This window comes from Galeopterus variegatus, unplaced genomic scaffold (assembly GCF_000696425.1).
Source record: "Galeopterus variegatus unplaced genomic scaffold, G_variegatus-3.0.2 Scaffold5256, whole genome shotgun sequence".
NCBI lineage: Eukaryota > Metazoa > Chordata > Mammalia > Dermoptera > Cynocephalidae > Galeopterus > Galeopterus variegatus.
In genome coordinates, this window is record NW_007731367.1 from 50,851 (window position 1) to 73,814 (window position 22,964).

The following is a 22,964-nucleotide window of genomic DNA, read 5'->3' on the forward strand; positions in this document are numbered from 1 at the left end:
TATTGGCTTTGCCAAGAAAGGCAGCTATCTGGCATCTCATTACAATAACGATTTCAGATCACGGAAACAAGCGAAAGCCTGGCATCCTAAACCAGTTAAACGAAGCAAGATTGGAGCAGAGGACCTTTTATCTACATGGGAGAACTAACTCCTCTCTAGCAGTTTGGGAGCCTCCTTCTGGTGCAGATTCAGCCTTTATGGGATGGGCGAGGCAGGGCCTCAGCCTAACAAAGCTGATGAGCCATTAGCCTGAATAATGGGAGGGTCCGTGAGTGCCAAGCTGGGCCTTGGAGACCCCGACCCCCTGTGGTTACAGTGTTCGACACCTGGATGAACAAAGCTTCCTTCCAAGCGTGGCAGCTCAGATTCATTAGCAGTGGACTATGGCAGTGGCTTCAACCGTGCCTGGCGATCATCAGATTCCCTGGGGAACATTTAAAACTCTGACAGCCTGGGTGGGGACCCCAGACCAATTACATAAGAGTTTCTACGGCTACATCTGAGTCTCAGAAGTCTTTTTCAGCTCCTCATGTGAATCTAACCTGCAGCTCAGGTTGACCCCCCACCCTACCCCAGGCCCTGGGATGAAGCAACCTCTAACACGCCAGACCATCTGGATTCACACAGGGACTTGCTAGTCAAAGAGTAGTCCAGTAAGTAAGATCTGAGAAACACTAAACACAGATTCCTGGGCCACGGCCTGGGCCTACTAGAATGGAACCCCAGGGAACTGGCCCAGGCATCGGCATTTTAACAAGCATCCTAGCTCCTGAGTGATTTTTTATGATAAAGATTGGGAAATGCTAAAGCAAAGAAAGTCAGGATAACTGGGCCTAGTCCTTACCCCACTATGTGACCTGGGACAAATCACATCACTTCTCTGGGCCACAGTTTCTTCATCTCTAAAGTAAGAGGCTGGACAAGATCAGTAGTTTTCAAATCTTTTTATTTTCAGCAGTATATCAAAGTTCCCAGCTGGGAAGGGTGCTGCCTCCCTAGGGGCATTTGGGAATGTATGGGAGAATTTTGGGGGTTCTCATTAGGACTGGAGCTCTACTGGTATTTAGGGGCAGAGGCCAGGAATGCCAAACATCCCACAATATATGAGGGAAGTCCTCTGAGATGAAAAATTAATTACCCTGCCCAAACACTGACAGCTTTCCTACTGAGAAACACCATAGCTTTAGACAAAGGAAATACTACTGCAAGCCCCAGTCTACGAAGCAGTTACCATCAGAGAAGTGGTGGTCAATCCTCTTAGAGTGAGCAGAGTACAGTTCACAAACCTGCCTCTCCTTGCGTCTCCCCCATGTCTGTCACAGCCACCCTTTGCAGTAGGCGGGGAAGGGATGACTTATTAGCCCCATTTAATAAACGGAGAAGATAAGTTTCTTCAAAGGAACCCCAAATCACCCTAAGATTTCTTCTGGGTCTGGAGTTGCAGTCTGCCTGACTCCAATGACTAAGCTTGGGCTGCATTAGCTTATGGGGCCATGGACTTCTCGAGTGGGGAGGGAGCACAAACAGGATGAACTTGGGTTTGTCTGCACCGCAAAGACAGTGACTTGTCCTGTCTTGTCCTCAGGGGTGCGGTTCCCGACAGCTGGAATTCCCTTTCCCCAATATCCCCTATTGAGGACTATTCCCTATCCCTTTACCTTGTTTATTATATCCCTCATTCCCTATACCTTTATCCTATTTATTCTACTTTTTCCATAGCACTCATAACCACCTGACACACACAAAGTTTGCATGTATGTATACATACATACATACATATATGAGTATATATGTGTATATATATATATTTGTTCTGTGTCTCTCCCCACTAGAACATAAGCACCAGGGATTTGGGTCTGTCATTCCCAGCTCTGTCCCCTGCACCTAGAACAGTGTCTGGCACATGGTAGCTACTCAGTATACATTTGTTGAATAAACACATGAATGTCCTGAAGACCTGTCCCCAGGAGGCTCTGGGCCGGTGTGTCACCCCAGGGTGGTCACCGTTAAGCAGAGGCAGTGCCTGCCAGCAGCTGCCAGCTCTGGAGTCAAATGTAGTATTGATTCCTATCTCTGCCACTTTCTAGCTGTGTGACCTTGGTTGAGTCACTTCCCTGCCTGCAATTTTGGTTTCCTCTTTTATGACAAAGGGATGATAACATCTGCCTCTCAGGGAAACGACCTGTGAAAAGCACCTAAATGGGAAATTCCTCAGAGGAGGGCTCGACAAACGCAATCCTTTTCTTCCTGCTTCCTGCAGGAAGTCCCATGAGCGGTTGTCTCTGCGAGTTGTCATTCTGTGCACAGCGCCTGCTGCATGGTCTGCACCATCTACCCCCTCGGCTGTTGCTCCATCTGCCCCCTCCGCCTCCCCCAGGTCTGACCCCACCCGCTGCATGTACACACACAGAGACACACGGACACACACAGAGACGCATGTGACTCCCTGACACCAGACCTAGCTTGGGGCTCAAAATGTTTACACCTAGCTACAGGGAGGGGGTGGCTACTCACCGTGCCAGAATTCACGTATTTCTTTTTCTTCATTTTCTTTTTTGGATTTACCACCTGTGGGAAAAACCAGTTACCAGGTAAGAAATGTTTCCATGCAGTCAGGGCTGGGCCCCTAGGGCTTCCACCTCCCCCTGGGTGTGGCCCCAGCAGAGTGTGGGGTGTGAAGACCACAGGGGCCAGGGGAGTGGGGTTTAGGAAGGGTTTGTGGGACACCGGCATTTAGTTACACATCTGGGCTCCCCAATCAGACCCAGCCTTCTAGTCTCAAACATACCAGGAATATTTATTTCACCTTCTTTCCCACTGCTCCCCTTTGTGCAGCCAAAGGGTAAAGCGATCCCGTCTGTGCCTGTTACTTGTGTAGGCTCAAGCTGCTCCCCTCACCCAAGATGCCCTCCTCCCTTCCCTCACCAATTCCAATCCTCCCTCCCTCCAGCCCAGGGACTGCCCCGGGGCCTCGGAGACTCCTCTCTGGGTCACCACTGCCCTTACATGGCAGTAAGAACCTCCTTAACTGTGCTTCACATTTAAGCTTTAACTTCCAAACTAGACCGGTCCTCACATAATAAATCACAAGGCTAGGGACAGAGTGGGTGCTCAAAAAAGACTTGTTGGTGGGATGGCTCAGTGGTCTCAACTGGGGGTGGTTTTGTCCTGCAGCAGACATCTGGTAATGTCTGGAGAGTTTGGTTGTCACAGCTAAGGGAGGGGGTAGAGGCCAGGAATGCTGTGAGACATCCCACAATGCACAGGACAGCTCTTACAAAGAATGACCCAGTCCCAAATGTCATTAGTGCCAAGGCCGAGAAACCCTGGGCTAAGTGAGGACAGCCACCTTGCCCTGTGGGCCCCTTGCATGCACCCTCGTCTGAGGGACTTTCACACTTACTAGACATGTACTCTCACTGTGTCTCACCAGTTGGGTGTTTTGTTTTTTTTTCAACATGGTCAACCTAGGCACAACCTTTCCCTGATGTCCCATCACACAAAGCAAGGCAATTTTCACACCCGCTCTGCCGCCTGCTGGTTTCCAGTGAACTCACTTCCCCCTGCCATGCCTCCTGTTCATCCCGAAGGGGCCGAGGAGCCATCAGCTGCACCTTTAGCTGTGGTCTCTTCTGTCTGAAAGAGTATTGAAATCCCCCTCTGGAGATAAGGAAACTAAGGCACAGAGACACCAAGGAATTTGCCTAAGGCCACACAGCCATCTAGGTAGTGATAGGATTGGGCACCAGGTTTCCTAACCCCAAGCCAATAGCGCATACATTGGTGCCACCTTGATAACAAATACAAAAACATCCCTTCAACACATATTTATGGGGTAGGATGGGGGTACCATTCTCTCCCCTAAAATTGTCACTCTGGTTGGAGTAAGAAGATAGTCCAAGTGATGAGGGCAACAAAACAAGGGGGGTCAGAGAAGTGTCAGGGGAACTGGGAGAAGGAAAGGCCATTCCAGGCGGGAGCATCAGCAGAGGCTCCCTGGAGCAGGCAGTATTGAAGGCAGACTTTGAGGGACGGGAAGGCTTTGGGCATGGAGAGATGGATGTCAGAGGAGAGGCTGTGGGGGGAAAAGCACAAAACTGGGTCCAGTTTGATTGCAAAACCACAGGGCAGAAGAGTAAGTTGGGCTGGCTGGGAGAGAGCCTAGAATGTCAAGCGAAATGTCTGAATGTTACCCAGCAGCCAGCAGGGAATTCTGGTGACCTCTAAACTGGTAGGTGACAAGATCAGAGCAGGCTCTGGGATGCTGGGACCTGGTGGAGGTGAGAACAAGGGGAGGAGGAGGGACATCCAGGGAATGTTTGCCTGGTTCTGCCACCTGACGGCTGTGTGACCTTAGGCAAGTTACTTAACCTCAGTGTGCCTCAGTTTCCCCATCCATAAAATGGGAATACAAAGTGCCTACCTCACAGAAACGCACATGGATTAAATGGGTCAATACAAGTAAAGTGCTTACAACAGGTTCTGGAATGTATTAAGTACCACAAAAGTGTAGCTGCTATTATTTTTGTATTACTGTTACTACTACTGCTGCCACCACTAACTCAAGGTGAGAGGTAATGAGGACCTGGGGGGTGTTGGGACAGGTGCTGAACTATGGCAAACAGCACTGTCAAGAAGTGAACATGTATCTCAGGCCCTGGGGGTGGTTGTAGAGGTGTGTGGGGGGTCAGGAGTGACCGGGAAGACACAGAAGGAAGGAGGAGCTGGATTTGGGGCACAGGTGGGAGGGTCTGGGTGAGATGCTGAGTGAGCCTGGGGAGGGAAGCCCAGAACCAGCTCGGGGCTCCCTCTTTAGCACTGGAAGATGCCCCTCCCCAGGCATGTGTGATGTCCAGATGACAGGGTGCTCACAGACACATCATGGGAAAATAGCTCCCTAAGTAAGCTGTTCAGATGAGGGCAAAATCGTAGCCCCAATGCTGCACTGTACCTCAGTTTCCCATCCATCCCATGGGGGTGCTGAACTATTAGAACCAAGTGCATCTCCAACTTTTGCTCCAAAGTAGCCCTCCCAGCTGAGGAGAATGAACAGGGATAGACTCCTGGGCTCTGGGTGTAGCCCAAAGACCTAGCCACAACCATATTTCTTTGAAGCTTTCTGTGTTATCTTTAAATTAGCCTGTATCCACATTTCCACTCTCTAATATAACTGTTTTAATGTTAAAGCAATGTTTTGTTCTCAGATCTTTGTGTGAAGTGGGCACTGAAGAAGTTCCCTGTTTACCCCGAGGTTTCATGTGCTCCCCACAGCACACCCCTTCCCCAGGAACCAGCCTCTCCAGCCCTAAGTGGCTGCCAAGGGGAAGTTCCACAAAGGGGACCGGCGCCTCCTAGGGGCCGTCCCGGGAACCTCCCCACTCCACTAAGCATCCTCCTTTTCCTCTCCCAGCACCCCCAGGACAGGTCTGGGTTGTGCCCTCCTGTGTACAGGGGCACTGAGTGGCTCCTAGGAGACAGGAGCTGTGCTGGCCCTGGGGATGCAGCAGTGAGGGAGACACTGCCCCCACCCTTGAGGACCTCGTGGCCCACCCCAGGTGAAAGCACCAGCATGAACCAAGCCACAGAGGCTGACGCAGCACGGGGTTCTGAAAGCTGCAGAGAGCAGGATGTGGCTGCAAGTGGGAGACAGGCAGAAGAGAGGGGCAGGAGCCAGCTGCTAGGGGCCTCTACTTACATACAAAGATTGCAGGTGGCTGGCAGGGGCATAATATCGATACAAAGGAGCTTGGGCTTTACCCAGTAGGTTAGTGGATCTCAGCTGGGGTAGGGGAATATTTCGGAATCCCGTCCCACTTCCCCTGTGCGAACCAGGCTGAGGTGGTGGGTGGGATGCCCAGACAGGTTTTAAGCATGGGAGCAATGTGGTCAGATTACCATTTGGGTGGAGCACTCAGGTTACTGTGTGGAGGATGGAAGGAGGTGGGACGGCCATTAGGAGGCTGTCACAAAGCCCCCTATGGGGAGATGATGAGGATGATGATGGCAGACTGAGATAAAGGGAACAAATGTCAGAAAATTTAGGTGGTAGAAGGGCAGTGTTTAGTTGTGGAGTGAGGGGTGGGAGATGTTAAGGGTGACTCATAAGGTGCCTTGGGCCTCTGTGATGGGAACATACGAGACGGAGCCTGTTGGCCATGAGGAGGGGAGGGCTGAGGGAGGTTCAGCCAATGCATTTTATTTTGGAAGGCCAAGTCCAAGGAGGGACCAGCAGACAGCTGGACATAGAAGTCTGATACTCGGGTGATGCCAAGGGCCTGGGATGTGGGACTTTACTAGTGGAAGCCTGTTCTCTGTTCAGGTGATCTGACTCCAGCAAGGCCTTCCTGAGCCCAAACCAGGTTCCCAGTGACACCCCCAAGGTCCAAGGTCTGCCCCTGGGGCCGCCAGAATTGAACTCCTTTCCCACCCGATGGCCTTTGCATGTGTGAAGACAGCACTTCCACTGCCCAGCGCAGCAGTTTCTCTTATTGACTGCAAAGAAGCAGAGATCAACGACCAAGGAAACAAGACAATCCAACATTTTCTGCTTTTAGCCTGAGACATCGTGGCCTCTTCTAAGCCTGTCTATCACTTTTAGAAGCCAAACTCCAAGATACCTGACCCTTTCCCATCACCTCCTTACAAATCTCCTTAAGGAATGCCAGAGGAAGATGGAGTCTGCTTCTCTCTGCCTGGGTTGGGGGCAAAGATGGCCTCTTCCTTTGTAGATGCAGAAAACAAAGCAATTTACTGCAAACATCGGAGCCCTTTCAAAGGAATTCATCCGCACTCCATCTTCACAATAACCATTTTCAATTTAATTCAGTGTGACTGTATAACAAACACCTACTGTGTGCCCACTAGCAGTGCTCTGGCTGGTGAGTGGGGCCAACAGAAATGGCTGTCACCTTGCCTGCCCTTGGGAGGTCTAGTTGAAACACAAGACCTGCCCACTCTGAACAGAGAGAGAGTGCGAAGGAGTGGAAGCATCGAGGGATTCAGATTCAGTGACAGGACTCAAGGCCAGTTCTCCAGCTCACTAGCTGAGTGGCTGCTAGCAGAAGGGCAGCGCCGGTACGGTAGGATGGCTGTGAAATGTGAATCTCCTGGCAAACGGGCGCTCAGCAGATGCCAACAGAAGACAGCGCTGACCTCCAGACCAGGTGCTGTTCCATTAGCTTATTTAATTCTCAGTTTGCATGGCACAGAGTGGTTCAGGGACTTAGCCAAGGTCACACAGCTAGTCAGTGGTAGAGTCAGGATATGAACGCAAACAGTTACTAGGGTTATAAGTATCTGCCATTAAGTGGGCTTGGCATGAACTGTGACATCCATGAAAGTTCAGAAGAGAGAGAAAGCACCAGAGGCCAGAGGCTAGGAAGGCCTCTCAGAGGGGCAGGGGCCGAGCTAGCTTTGGAAGGTGGGGAGGACACTCCAGGAGGGAGTACACACCAAAGCAAGGGCTCAGTACAGAAACTGCCCTTTGAGGGCAAATGCCACCTCTCCAGAGAGATCAGCTCCAGGTCTAGACCTAGGAAGGTATCCTGACTCTTTTCCTGACTCTCCTGGAAAAGGTAAGATATTCAGCAGGCCTTGAAACTATTCTGACTGAAGGCAGAGGACTGCCTTGAACTCAAGACCTCAGGTCTCAAGCCCAGAACCTTCTCACACTGTACTTCACCTACCCCGCCTCCACTCTTACACCCCCACCCCCTTGCTGGAAGTGCCCTTCAGGGGGACCCCATAACTCAGTGATTTGGAGTTATAAGTCTGGGTTGTTTACCTCTTGATTCTGCCACTTACTGAACCACGTGACTTTGGCCAAGTCCTCACACTTCTCTGAGACTCGGTCTCCTTAACTGTAGAATGGGACAATAACTCCTACCTCACAGGAAAACACACAAGCCCCCAGCCCCGTGCATAGCTCGCCATAGTCCTCAATGACTGGGAGCCATCTGTCATCAGAGCAGACCCGCCTCACCTCATAGATGTTGAACTGGCTCTGCCCACGGGCCAGCTCCCGGTAGCTGGTGGTGAACTCCCCAATGAAGTCATGGCTGCAAGAGAAGACCACTGCTGAGACCACTAGGCCCAGGCTGTGCTCCGCCTCTGCCCACCCCTGCCTCCCACACATCCCTTCCCCGGGCTCCCAAGCCTGCCCAGGGCTCCGCTCCAGGGGAACACGCCAGCAGAGAGGTTGGGTCCCTGGGAGGAGAGCCCAGTATCACCATGGAGCAAGAAACTCAACAGTCACCTAGCCACCGGCAGGGCCTTGCAGGAACAGGACCCACTTCTACTTGGATTCTTGTGTGAACAAACCAGCAATAAAAGGTATTTGAGGAAATCTGGATAAGAAATGAATACTGGATGGTATTCAAGAATTATTGTTCAATGTGTCAAGTGTGATAATGGCATTTGTAGTTATGTGGGAAAATGCTCGTATTTTGTAGACATTCCCAATGAAATAGAGGTAAAATGCCATCATGTTTGTAATTTACTTTAAACTACATTGGCGAAACATAGATAAAGTAAATATGATATAAATTTGACAGTTGTTAACTTTAGGTGATGGGCTTAAAGGTGTTCATTAAACTCTTCTCCAATTATACTGTTTAAAAAGACCATTAGAGTGATGTCCAGCCAGGCAGCGGGGGCTCTTTTCTGCAGTGCCCACATCTTCTGGAGCATGTTGATTGAGTTCATGTTAAGTGCAGCATAAACCTACACAAAGCGGAACTCCCATTGGCCCTGTGCTTGGCTCCCTGTAATCTCCCTGTCCCTGCTAGAGGGCAGTGGTCAGTGCGCTGGCTGGGGGTGTCCAGCTGGAAAGTGATGCCAGGAGGTGTCCCAGGGGCCAGGCCCTGCTGCGAGTGCACACTGTATTGACTACATATTTACAACTCTCAGCCTTCTGACTCTGAACAGCTTGATGGTGGGACCCGATGGTACCCGGTGGCTGTCACCAGCTGACATGGAAGAGGAGAATATTCTAGGTAAAGGAGAAGTATGAAGAATGCCAGGGTAAGACAAGGCAAATCGTGGGTGGAAACATGAAGACTTGTCTGGTTGCGAGGTGGTTAAAGAGGAGAGGAGAGAGGGAGTCAGCAAGACAACGTTGGCACTGGAGTTTCTTATGGGACGGCCTCAGGAGAAGCGAGTTCTTTGGAGGGGGCTTGGGCCTAATTTGAGCTGCATTTGCACAGCACATTATATAAGACGACATAATATCCCTGTCCACATCACAGACTTGGGAGGTACCAATGGAGATTATGGGACTTTGAAGTCCCCCTCCGTCACTCCTTGGTAGTGCCACAGAATGGAGAGGTCACACAAGTCAGGATGACATATTTGGATTTGGCCCAGCAGACCAGTAGAAGCCAGGATGGTTCTGGACTAAAGCTTCAAGAAGCTGCTCTTGTCCTCACCTATGAATTCCCAGCAATACTGACTCCTTGGGGGCATTAGATCTGCGGAAGGGGAAGGAACTGGCCCTCCAAAGACCCTGCATGGGAATTACCCTCCCACTGGCCAGGCACAGCCCTGCTCAGGCACTGGCTCAGGGTTCCTGAGTCCACATGTGCATCAAGGCTCAGCCTTCCCACAGCCCCTTCCCTCGATAATTCGCTGTCTGCAAACAATCTCTGATGAGCAAGGGATGGACATGGGTGATTGGCCTCCCCACTAGATTGCAAGGAGTCTCTGAGGGCTGAGCTCATTTTCTACACCTTGGCCACCCACAGTTCTTAGGCTAACCAGGGCCCCACACAGAGACCGTGTCAATGAATGCTCAGGGGGTCACTGGTCTCTGTACCCTAGAACATGCACACTTCAGGAAATCCTAAATCCTGCCAAATGTGGGGAGATTGTAGGCTCTGGCTGACCACTGGGCAGCTATGTGGGGACCCTTGCACCAAATCTTCCATGACAGTGGTCCTCTGATGCCTCAGTGGGGCTCAGCTACCATAGCAGCAGACCCCTCCCCCACAAAAACCCAGGCCACCCCCAGAACTGCCTGCCATGGGTAGGGGCCTGGGCAAAGCTCTCCCCATGAGGGTAGGGCCCAACTCCCGCCCCCCACCCCTCTCCCCTGTGGCCGTCCCCTCCCCCACTCACCTTCTCACCTCTTGCCCTCATGCCTGCTTACCTGCCATCTCGATCCCAGTCATACACCTCCACCTTGATGGTCCTGTAAGACAAAGGGCCCTTGGTGGGATGGGCCTCGCCTCCCACCTGCATGTCTTGAAGACAGGGTCTGCCTCATCCTCCTGGACCAGAAGGGGATGCAAAGAAACCCTCTAGGCTCTAGGACCCTGGGAGGCAGGGTAGCAGCCCGAGACAAAGAAGCTATCTCGAGGCTTTTGAGCAAAGGTCTTAGGTACAGAGGCAACCCTAGAGCTGCGTGGGGACTTCCCGGAATTTCAAGGAGGATGTGGAGAAAGCCTCAGACTTCAGTTCATTCCACCTTCTTCTTGGCCACTCCAGATGGAGCATAAGCCCCAGCATGACGCTGTGCTTTGGATTTATCAGGGGTGGGGCTATGATGGTGGGAGTATGGCGACCCCCGGGTCTCAGGCCTAAGCAGGGTGGGTTCCTCTGGGGAGGGGAATAGGACTGCTTGGTGGGCCCCTGGCCCTAGGAGTTGGAGTGGGGAGGAACCAGCCCTGCACATCAGGGATGGGCGCCAGGCCCTGCCTTGGGGATGGCCTGCTGAGATTTTCCATCCCCACGACTGGCTCCTGAGTGAGGGTGTAATTATCTTCACATTTTAGCCTCACTGCTTTAATTAGTTTGTTTTGACTCCTATGCATGGGGCTGGGCTTTGAGAGCCTATTTTATTTTTAGCCACGTTCCCATGGCAACAGGCTAGCAGACCAGAGCAGAGAAGAGGGAGGTGGAAAGCTGCTGGTTAACCCTTGGTGCTGGCTGGTCCCTGGGATGCCCAGGGACAACAGAGCTGCCGGGGTCCCACAGCAGGGTCAGGGTCTGGGGAGGTGGGAGAGGCCTAGGGAGCTGGGGTCTCCAACCCTCAGTTCTAAACAAGGTTCAAAGAGGCAGCTGCCTGGGCCTGTCTTCTTTTAATATCCCTTCATCGTGACCCATCTCCTTGGGTCTCCAGGAGTTGGCCTCTGGGTTCTGTGTCCCCATTAGGCAGTCTCCCTTAAGATGAGCCTCCTTGGGACAGATTCTCCCGCATCAGGGCAGAAACTATTCTGGAATGAAGGAACACCCGGAAGGTAGTGCAGACTGCATTTTCGTAAACCAGAACTCGTGTAAAATGGGCATAGAAGCCCACCCACTTGAAGGAATTCTTTAAATTCTTGTGAAAAACAAAAACTGTGTTTCTCTGAGATATATTATTGTGGCAAAAAACCCCTAAGCCCCTGAAGATGGGCTGGTAAGCTGGGAAGAGTGGGAAGGGGCTAGGACGTGAGTTGGATGGCCCTAGGCTTGGATGCTGGACTGTGGCCCTAGGCTTGGATGCTCTCACTGTGGGACCTGGAGAAGTTGCTTAATCTCTCTGAGCCACAAACTATCATTTGAAAGTAGGGATAATATCAGCCTTGCAGAATAGCTACAAAGACAAGTTGGTAAAACTCACCTGCCACATGGGAGAATCTCAAAAAATACCTCCTTCACCCCACTTTATCATTTGGCTGTACTCAGATAGTTTTTCATATAAAATTTACTTAAATTAGGGGCCACTTGAGCCTGGGAACCTGGGCTCTGCAACTTCTGAATCCTGGAATAACAATGCTGGAAGTGATCCTAGTGGCATCTAAGCCTCACTACCTGGCAGAATCACCAGGAAGCTTTGCAGACACACAGACTGCCAGGCCTGGTCCTCACAGATCTGCGGCAGGCCCAGGAATGTTTTAAAGCCCTCCTTAGTGACCATGCTGTGCATGTTCTGGAGTGATAATTTTACCCTCCATATTTTCACATGGAGAAACTGTGTCCCCAGGGCCCCCAGGACTTGCCCAGGGTCACACAGATGATGAGGATCTGAGCCAGGACAAGACCAAGCCCCTTACTCCCAGTCCAGGGCTCTGGCCACAGCTCCACAAGGCTGAAGTCTCCCTGTCCCCACATAGCTGCCTCTCAGTCCTTCCCCAGAGCCCCCCAATTCTGCAGAAGTCTTCAAAGACTCCAGCAAGGGGTGCCTCTCCTCCATCCACCAACACCAGCACCTTGGGTGACTAGATGAGTGACAACCAAGCTCAGAGGCTTAGGAGGACCCCAGTCATGGTGACAGCCCTGGATAGCCACAAAATCAGTTGGGAGGTTTTTTTAATCCCACCACCAGAGGGCGCGCTTTAATTGGTTTGGATAGAACTCAGGCATGGGTCCGTTCCCGACTTTTTTCCTTTTTTCGTGTCCGGCAACGGACCGCAACCCTCAGTGTCGCGCCCGTACCAGACCGGGACCGGCAACGGGATCGCAACCCTCGGTGCTGCGCCCGCCCCTCGCTCAGCCAGTGAGCGGGAACCGATCTGTATGTTGGATCCGAACCCTCCGCAGGAGCGCCACCGCACTCCCAAGCGGTGCACTGTAGCAGTGCGCCACCGGGCCGGCCCCCCGACTGATTCTTAACATGCAGAGATTCAGAATCAACTGGTCCAGGGTACAGCCTGGTATGGGGACTGTTAAAAGTTCCCCAGTGGGGCCGGCCCGTGGCTCACTGGCTGAGCGTGGTGCTGACAACACCAAGCCAAGGGTTGAGATCCCCTTACTGGTCACCTTTAAAAAAAAAAAAGCTCCCCAATGGATCTGAACTTGAGCCGAAGTTGAGACCACTGAGTGTGCAATTCTGTGCAAACTCAGCCTGGCCTGAATCAGGCTCCAAGGATGGCTGCAGCCTGGAGGTCAGATTAGGTCAGCGGCTGCAACCTCCAGCCTTGAAGGAGAAAGAGGGGAAATGATGTCCAGAGACAGGGGAAGGCAGTGCAGAGAAGCCAGAGAGAACTTTGGCTACTCTATTTACAGTCTGTTTCTGTCCAGCCCTGGCTGTGCTGCCTCGGGCCACCACAAGTGCCACTTATGGACTGAAGGCCTTGGCTCCCGACCTCATAGCACAGGCCCAATGAAGGCATATGTCAGGCTGACTGACTTCTGGGGACAGCACCCAAGAGAATGGGCTCCTGGGCATGGGACAATGAAACAGGCCCTGCGGCCCAACAAAATGATCATCTTATTTGGGGTAAAAAGGCTCAGAACACAGAGCCCCAATCTGGGAGGCAGCGAGGTAGACAGGCAAGACGTCAGGCTCTGGGGCGAGCAGCCCTGGTGGCAGTCCCAGCTCTTCCAGGTACTAGGTGTGTGGCCCTGAGCAACTGGCTTAACCCTCAGAGCCTCTAGTCCTCCATAGAATGGGATAATCGCACCAACTCTGGAGTTGCTGTGGAAGTAACGACATCATTCACATGGCCAGCATTTGACACGTTATTCTGCTCCTGTCTAAAACATGCAACCCTTTTCCCCAAGCTCCTGTCTCCCAAACAATTCCTATTCACCATGAAGATGTCAGCTCCGTGAGGCCAGGGATTTTGTTTACTGCTGATCTTCAGCTTCTAGAACAGTGCCTACCATATACAGTATTAGGCACTCCCTAAATATTTGTTGGCTGACTGAGATCTCCTGACTGAGATTCTCCATTTTGAAATGGGATATGCAGGTAACAATACCCTCCTTCCACAAAATCACATAAAAAGGCCCAGAGTATGTGGCTTTCCCTGCATCATACAGCTGGTCAGTAGTGATGCCAGGAGCCAATGTACTGGGCCTCTGGATACCTAGGGCCAAAATGACAGAGACAGGTGTGTGTGAGCCTTGGCAGGGATGAGGGATGCTGGCAAAGGCGCCAGGCCTCCCTCCCTGCGCACTGACCAGCTCTATCTATAGTTTCCTCCAAGCCCTGAGCTGCAAGGTCTTCCTCCTAATGAGCCTCTCCCAGGCAAGGAGAAGGTACACTTCCCTGATGCTTTCAAGTCGCAAGGTCTGACAGGCCCTGAGGGGTTTGCCCTAAATTGACGGAATCAGTCCAACACTCCCAGAGGCTTCGGGGAGGAAGAGAAGCATCAGGGCCTCACCTGGGGCAGCAGTGAGACTGGCATCCTGGGCACAGGGCTAAAATCCCAGCCTCCAGCTGGGCCTTGTGTGGACTGGAGATACAGCAAAGGCAGGGGTACCTCAAACCATAGGACTAGCCCAGAGGTGACTTCTGCAGAAGGGAAATGTACTTTCTCCTTACTCTCGCAAGTTATACAGTCCTAGTCCTCTGTTTCCCCATCTGTAAAATGGGCACATCACTAGAACTTATCTTCTAGGGTTATCGTGAAATTTAAATTCACAAAGTAACACAATGCATTTAAACTGGTTAGAACTAACTTGGCCTGTGTCCTAAATACTCAGTAATTTTAGTAATATTAACAGGTTTCTACCTTCCTTGTTTCAATGAAACTGCCCTTTCTCAGCAGATCCCTGGCTCTCATCCTCCCGCATCTCTTTCCTACAATAGGAGTCGACTCTTCTGTTTGAAGTCTCTCTCAGATCCCTGGCGTGGCTGCCCTCCTCTATGTCCCCTCCTATGTCTCTGATCATCTCCTCTGCCTTCTCACTCCTGACCTGTGGCATCCCCCACAGGGCCTCGGGTCCCTGACCACTGCCCATCCCCATCCTGGGGACTCCCAGACCTCTGTCCTCCTCCTTTAGCTGTGCCTGACCCACGAACCATGTTTACCTCTTCTTTCCCCAACCCTCTCAACAGCAGCACCTCATTTTCAAAACAAACTGATAACACCAAGGCCCTGGGTTCGGATCCCTATATAGGGATGGCCGGTTAGCTCACTCAGAGAGCGTGGTGCTGACAACACCAAGTCAAGGGTTAAGATCCCCTTACCAGTCATCTTTAAAAAAAAAGAATCTGGCTCCCAGTTACACGTGCTATTTCTGTTGGAGCCACCACCTTCTTCCATCCGCCAAGCTCCAGACCATGGTCTTTACATCTCTTTTACTCTCATATCCAGGCAGATATCAAGGTCTTTTGAGTCTTCTTTCTTGCTGTTCCTCTCTCCTCTCCTCTCTGAATCATTTGACAGAAGGACTGTTAATGCTTTCAGGATTAAAACCAACTCCAAGTGGTCTCCCACCTCCAATCCCAAAGCAGACCTGCCCCTAAGCCCTGGGCAAGGTGCTCATTACAGAGCCACCTCCAAATGCATCCCCATCACAGCTCCGTCACACGGTGTCTTGGCTACCTGGAAACAGCATACGGGGGTTAAGAACACAGATTCTAGGGCCGGCCCGGTGGCGCACTGGATAAGTGCGCCATTTGGGAAGCGCGGCGGCGCTCCTGCCTGAGGGTTCGGATCCCACATACAGACCGGTTCCCGCTCACTGGCTGAGCGAGGCGCGGGAGCAGCACCGAGGGTTGCCTGCACTGGGAACAATGAAAAGGCAAGCTGCTGAGCTCCAGGCCTGGGCACCTGCGACACCCATCTGGGTTTCCCTGGAATCCCAGCCACTCCCCAGCCCCACAGCCTTGGGAGTCTCCTAGCATTGTGGATGCCAGACAGGGAAGGACAAGGTGGAGCAGGGTGGGGACAGGAGCGTGTGACGCCATGACAGGGAGATAGGAAAGGAGCAGGGAGGCTCTTCAGGTCCCACCCTGTGCAGATCACCCACTGCATAGGTCCAGAAGGCCCCATTTGTACCAATGGGACTGACCACATTGATATGAACTTGGCGAGGTCACAGGTACGGGAGGAAAAAAGAAGGGATGTTTTCTCATCTCACCGATCATAGTCCCCGTTGCAGAGGGCTCTCACAGGAATGGAGAACGTTTGCCAAACTGGGTTTAGGGTGTTCTTCATGACCTCAGTCTTGTGGCAAATGGTGAACCTGGTGAAGAAGAGAGGGAAAGACTGTCAGACCTGTACCCAAGGAAGGCAGAAGCCAGGTCAACATAGGAGCCAGCTGGTTGACATCTCCAGTTGCCAGACACTGGAAACTATGGCTTCAAAAGGTGAGGAGCTGCCTCCCGCTTAGCAGCAGCCAGGCTGAAATTAGGAAGGCATTTCCTGGTGATGCTGTGGGGAGGCTTCCTGCACCAGGTGGGGACCTGGACTGAGGGGACAAGTCCTGGAGTAAGTGTCAGGAGATCTCAGTTCTGGCCCCTGCTCTGGGGCCAACTCACTGTGTGACCTTGAGCCAACCCTTCCCTCTCTGGGCCTCCATTTCCTTCCCTGTAAACCCAGGGAGTTGGCCTCTGTCAAAGATTCTTCTCCTGAGATCCATGGAAGGATGTGTGGATGGACTTTAGGGGTCTGTGAACCCCTGAAATTGCAGGCGAATTTGCGTGTATGAGTTACGTATGCCTGCTGCTGCCCCTGCCTGGAACATTCTCTTCCCCATTTCCATCTTCAAGGCCTACCTCCTCACTACCTTCAGGTCGAATGTCATTTCTGTGAAACCTCCCTGACTACCATATCTAAAACCTACAATCCCCTGGTCCCCTGACTCTGACATTCCTTAGTTCCTTCCACGCTTTTTTAAAAATTTCATTTGTGGGGCCGGCCTGTGGCTCACTCGGTAGAGTGTGGTGCTGATAACACCACGGCCACGGGTTCGGATCCCTATATAGGGATGGCCGGTTAGCTTACTTGGGAGAGCGTGGTGCTGACACCAAGTCAAGGGTTAAGATTCCCTTACCAGTCATCTTTAAAAATAAAATGAAATAAAATAAAATTTCATTTGTCACCATTTGACATTTGGTCACAGTCTTTTTTTTTTTTTTTCTTCCTTTTTTGTTCTGTTTATGATCTGTTCTAAAATGTATGCTCTATAAGATCAAGGATTTTTGTCTTTTTTGATCACCGGTATATCCCTAGAGCCTGGAACAGTGTCTGGCACTTAGTAGGTATTCAATAATTTTTTTAAAATGAATCAATGAATAAATGTATTTTCCAGGGGAACGTTTCCTTAGCTTTCACTGGCATTTAGTATATCCCTAGAGCCTGGAACAGTGTCTGGCACTTAGTAGGTATTCAATAATTTTTTTTAAATGAATCAATGAATAAATGTATTTTCCAGGGGAACGTTTCCTTAGCTTTCACTGGCATTTCAACCTAATGAAACTCAAGCCCTGACTTAGATGATCTCTAAGACCCTTTCAGCTTTTCCAGTCTGAATCCACGAACCTGCTTTGTGAACTAAAAGTGCAGAATTGGCTTGTCCCAGCTGGGCCCCAGTCCACTGTCCCTGCATACTCCCCACACCACACCTGGCTGCCCCATCCTGGAAGCCAGCCCTGCCACATGGGTGGGCAGCCCGGAGCAGAGCTGGGCTGGGGCAGGGGCCTCTCTCCAAGATCTCCCAGCGTCTGCCCCAGCTACATTCCGGCTTGGAAAGGTCATCCAGGAAGTGCCTGGGCTCCGCCCACACCCACACAGCCTGTGCCATTTCTTCTCTGGCAGTTTTCAAGTCAAAATGTCATTCCTGTCACTGTGGCTCAGCGTTTCTCTCCTCTGCTCTTTCTCGCCCACCCACTGGATGTGGAGATACATGTGGGAGACCTCCCCACACACCCCGGAGCAGGTGGCGAGGACAGGAAGGGGAAGGGGGCATGTGGGGCCGCAGCTGCCCATGGCTGGGGCAGGCTGGCAGGGCAGCAGGAGGCTGGGGGTGAGTGTGGGGGGCCCGAGGGATAACAAGGCGCAGCGAGTGGGTGGTGAAGGGAGGGAGAATCACATTGCACAGAAGTCTTTCTGGGCTCCAAGGACCTCCTGCCCTGGAATGGTCACACAGACCTGTGGACCCTCCCCAGCCTCTCCTTCTCCTTTGACAGCCAAACTTCCTGACCAGGTCTTCTAAGCTATTAGCCCAATTTTCCCCCTGCTTGTTCCTTCCTGGACCCTGTGCAGTCTGATTTCTGCCTCACACTCTTGCCTGGAGCTGCTTTCCTTAAGCTCCCCCAAGCCTCCCATGACCACAGGCCCCCTGACTCCTCTGCTGCACTTGCCATGGTGGAGGGGCCAAGCCCTCATGTGGAAATGGTCCCTGTGATCATCTCAGTGCTCAACTCATTTTCACACATATTCAGGGCATGGTGCAGGAGACGTTACCCAACGGAGTCAGACACGTGGGTTCTAGTCCCAGGGTCACTACTTACTAGCTGTGCATCCCTGGGCAAGTGACTTTCCCTCTCTGAGCTTTCCTCTCATTGTAAAATGGCGATAAGAACAGTAGCTAATGCTGGCAGGTCCTGTTCTAATTACACATATTAACTCACTTAATCATTGCAGCGACCCTGCGAGAGAGTTGCTGCAATCACCTCCACTGTACACAAGGACACTGGGCTGCAAAGTCATCACAGCTGCACTGGCCAAAATGGTAGCTACTGGCCACATGTGGTTAGCTAAGCTTAATTAAAATAAAATGAAATGAAAAACGCAGTTCCTCAGTCGCACTAGCCCCATTTCAGTGTTCAATAGCCACATGTGGGTAGTGGCTACCACACTGGGTAGCAAGACACAGAACATTTCCATCATCCCAGAAAGTGCTACTGGGTTAGAGACTTGCCTGAGTTACACAGCTAATAACTGGCAGTGCCAGGCCAGGACCTGGCGGGCGGCCTGGCTGAGCCGCTTCACCGCCACATTCTGACTCCCAGGTGAATTACCTGCATTAGACAAGACAAGGTCAGTGCAGCTCCAGGAGCACAGCGGGTGCTCCGTGGACACTTCCTTTCCTGTCCCTCCTCCGTGGTGGGCACAACAGTTCACTCCCCTGCTTCCCACACTGACCTTCCTCCCATCCTCCTCCTGGCGGGGGTGTCTCCCGACCTTCCACTCTTCTCTCCTCAAACCCTTGGTGACCACCCTGTTCTCACCAGTTCAGCTTCTGTCCCTTCACAGCTGCCAAGAGGTGGGCCTCCAGATCAGTTTTTCCCGTGTCCCGTGGGATCTCCCCCAGGGGATCAGTGTCCTGCCCCCCAGAGAGCTCCAGCCCCCACTTCAAGTCAAACTTGCCCCCAAATAAACTCCTGTTACCTCTGCCATCTGACCAGCTCCTTCACCATTTCCAACACTCTGTGTTCCTGGGGTTCACTATCAGGGGATGGGGCTAGTGGATGGTCCCCATCCAAACTCTGCCCAGTGAGGTCTCCGTGCTGTGTCCTTTTGCCCCCCGTGCTCCCTTCCCCCGGCACGGCATCTCCACTGCAGGGCTTGAGCTCCGGGCGCTGGCAGCACCTCCCACCTGCTCACCGTGTCATCACGAGGCTCTCCCTCTCCCTCTCCCTCTCCCTGCCCCCTCCCCATCCATCCTACACATCACCCTGCTAGAACAAGGCATCTCCACTGCAGGGCTCGAGCTCCGGGCGCTGGCAGCACCTCCCACCTGCTCACCGTGTCATCACGAGGCTCTCCCTCTCCCTCTCCCTGCCCCCTCCCCATCCATCCTACACATCACCCTGCTAGAACAACCACTCGCAAACACCCTTGCAATGCACCCTTCTCCTGCTCCAAAATCCACCCCCACCCTCCTGGCCAGCGGGACAAGGCCGGTGTGCCCCTGGCTCTGTCTCTCTGCAGGGAACTGGTGTGGACACCCGAACAACACTCAGACCTTTTCCTCCCCCACCTCAAGTCAAAGCAAAGTCAACAGGAATTATTTAAAGAATGCTATGCTGCTGAGAGTCCTTTGGTGAGACTAAGACTCCTTTTGTTATGCAAATGATCATACCTAATTTCCCTTGTTTTGCATGTTCAGGTTTAAAAATCAGTTTTCCCTTGAACTGAAACACGCCTCCTCCCCGCTGCTCCCCTGCCTCCAAGACACACACACACACACGCACACACACACGCGCGCGCGCGCACACACACCCAGAATTTCAGAATCAAGCGGCGTTCAGAGAAGTCCTTTCTCTGGCCTGTTATTCTTCCCTGTTCCCCCAGCCCCACCCCATGGACCCATTTTCTTCTTCTCCTTCAAATCCTGCTTCCAAGTTCCCCTTCTCCAGCAGCGTTTTTCTAATTAACCTCCCTGGCCCCATCACTTCCTCATTCTGCAGAATCCCAGCCGTAAGTGGCCACAGCCTCCCAGAACTGCTGTGCTTAAAGAGACCGTGGAGACTACCTAATCCAGCTGGTTCATTTTACAGATAAGAAAACAGGCCCAGAGAGGAGGCATAACTTGCCCAGGGTCACACAGCAGGTTGGAAGAGAGAACCTAGGTCCCCAGACCCTTAACCCAGAATCCTCCTCTGTGTTTATTGCTGACCTACATTTGCCAGCGTGTTGCATATGCTCCCATCATATTGTGGGTGGCTTCTACACTGGGGAGAGGACAGCAGGAAGTGGGGGCTTCAAAGATGTCTGGAGTTTTGAGTAAAGCCTATGGCAGAGTGTGGGGCCAGGTTGGGGAAAGGGTCCAGATTTGCCATGATGAGTGTGCAGTAGTGGCGGACATAACGGGGTGTTCGGGGGCTTCAAAGATGTCTGGAGTTTTGAGTAAAGCCTATGGCAGAGTGTGGGGCCAGGTCGGGGAAAGGGTCCAGATTTGCCATGATGAGTGTGCAGTAGTGGCGGACATAACGGGGTGTTCAGAGGGCTGTGGACAGAGGGGACTGGGCTTGGAGATAGACTGATTTGTACAGAAGAATGAAGGGACTCTCAGAATGGTCCTGTGGGAGACTGGGCCCTCATTCCCCCCACCCTCGACATACCTAGCACCCACCGTTGCTAAGACCCTCAGAATGGCACTGCCAGCTCAGAGGCTGCCCCCAACCCCCACCAGCCCTGTCTACATGGTCAGGGCACTACCCTGGAACCCCAGACTTCCACCCCACCCTCTCCAGGGAGGCAGCAGAAGGAGCTGGACCACCCTGCCTGGCAAATCCCCACAACCCGCCCATCACTGGCCCCAGAAGGGACTGAGAAAGCACGGAGGGCGAGCGGCACCAGCAAACTCACGTTCCATCCTCATTGCTTCTGTAGAACACCAAGAAGGGATCAGACTTCCCAAAGAAATCCTTCTTGTCCAGCTTGTTGGCACAGAACTGCATTGTGGCAACATCCTGGGAGAAGGAAGGAGAACGGGGGGGCGTGAGGCAGGAGAAGAGGGGAAATATAGCCCCAGGACCTGGCAAACATGAGGACTCCAGGTACCAACTTGGTCAGAAAGGGCAGCATCTTACACCTGCCCAGCACCGAGTGCCGGCCCTGGGCTAACACTTTAGACTTTTGTCCTCAAACAGCCCCACCTAGTGGGCCCAGAGGGTCAGTTGGGTGGTGAAGCAGGTGGATTCTGGAGCTGCCTCTGTTTGAATCCTAGCTCAGCCACTTCCTAGCTGTGTGACTCGGGCGAGGTAGGCAACCTCTCCCTCTCGCAGCCTCGGCTGTGACTCACAGGACTAAACTAGACGAGGGGTGTGAAGTGCTCAGCACAGTGCAGGCACGTGGCAACCCCTTGAAGAATGCTAACACACACGATTTCATTACTCGTTGGCTGAGTGGCTCAGAAAGGTGAAATGACCAACCAAGGCCACTCTGAGCTTGGGTCCACTAACCCCAAGATGCAGTTCCTAGAGGAAGCCCCTGCTGAAGCACCTCCTTCACACCCGCTCACTCACAAGAGGCCCACCCCATGCTCTGAGGTAGACACAGCAGGGACCATGGCGCGTTTTATAGCTAAGAAGCCAAAGGCTCAGAGTAGAGAGTGATTTCCTCAAGTTCATGACAAAGCAGAGCCCAGTTTCTGACTCTCCAGACCAGTTCACTGCTCCAGCTGACCCAACACATACTCCAAGAGTGCAAAGCAGGAGTCCAGGCCCTGGTGAGGATGGCCAGACCCCCTGCCCTCGCATGGCCTCCAGTCCCTGAGCTGTCACTACCGCCAACAGGGCAGTGGGCAACAGAGCGGCCCCATGTCCTCCTCTCCACCCATCCCCCGTGTGGCCTCTGCAAATTGAAAACTCTGTGTCCTGACAAATCAGCTTCAAACTGGCCAGAGCTCGGGGCTCTGTCCTAGAGACCGTGGGGCCTGGCCTGCTCTCAAGGGCCAGGGCCTGTGGGGAAGTCTCTCAGCATCCCCACACTGCCCCTTCCTCTTACTGTGTGTGGGGGTCTTGAGATCAGTGACACACAGCCCAGGGAGGACGAAAATGATGGCAGAGATAAAGATGCCACCTCCCATGAGGCTGAAGGACACAGTCAAAAGGTCGGGTAATGATTATGGTGGTAAAACAGTTAAGAATATGGTCGCTTCAGCCCGATCCCTCACTAGCTATGTGACATAGAGCGAGTTACTCACCCCCTCTGTGCTCAGTTTCGTCACCTGCAAAACAGGGGTGATGGCAGTGCCAACCTCATAGGCTTGTGCGGATCAAGTGAGTTGATAGGAACACGGTAGTGTGAACGGTGTAGGCACACACTGAGCGCCGTGTGTGTGTGAACTGTGATGATGATGGTGAGTTGAACACTTCTCCCCTCCCCTATGAATCCATATGTGTGGCCTGTGTCCCTGCCCACCCCCACCTGCACCACCTCACATACCTTCCCTCAAGGACATCTGATGACAACAAGCCCAGCATCCCTCCACTCGTTCCCTCACTCATTCATTCAACAGACGTTTATTAGATACCATCTGTGTGGGCCAGTCACTGAGCTCAGCACCGTGCATCCCTTACCATATTTAGCCCCCAGAATAATCCTTTGTCACTTTTTACAAATGAGAAAGCTGGGGGGCCTGCCCGTGGCTCACTCGGGAGAGTGTGGTGCTGATAACACCAAGGCCCCGGGTTCAGATCCCTATATAGGGATGGCCGGTTCGCTCACTTGGGTGAGCGTGGTGCTGACAACACCAAGTCAAGGGTTAAGATCCCTTTACCAGTCATCTTAAAAAGAAAGAAAGAAAGAAAGAAAGAAAGAGAGAGAGAGAGAGAGAGAGAGAGAGAGAGAGAGAGAGAG

The 22,964-nt window shown here is 52.4% G+C and overlaps 1 protein-coding gene across 1 annotated transcript in view; it reads right to left on the minus strand.

Moving 5' to 3' along the window:
* The window catches only part of CPNE5 (copine V), a 96,026-nt gene that overhangs the window by 13,143 nt on the left and 59,919 nt on the right, over positions 1-22,964 (minus strand). Inside the window, exons 10-13 of the mRNA XM_008589153.1 lie at positions 15,793-15,897; positions 10,145-10,186; positions 7,982-8,057; positions 2,515-2,568 (exon numbers count right to left, since the gene is read on the minus strand). Of these exons, the coding sequence (XP_008587375.1) occupies positions 2,515-2,568; positions 7,982-8,057; positions 10,145-10,186; positions 15,793-15,897 (277 nt within the window). The remainder of the gene's footprint in view (positions 1-2,514; positions 2,569-7,981; positions 8,058-10,144; positions 10,187-15,792; positions 15,898-22,964) is intronic.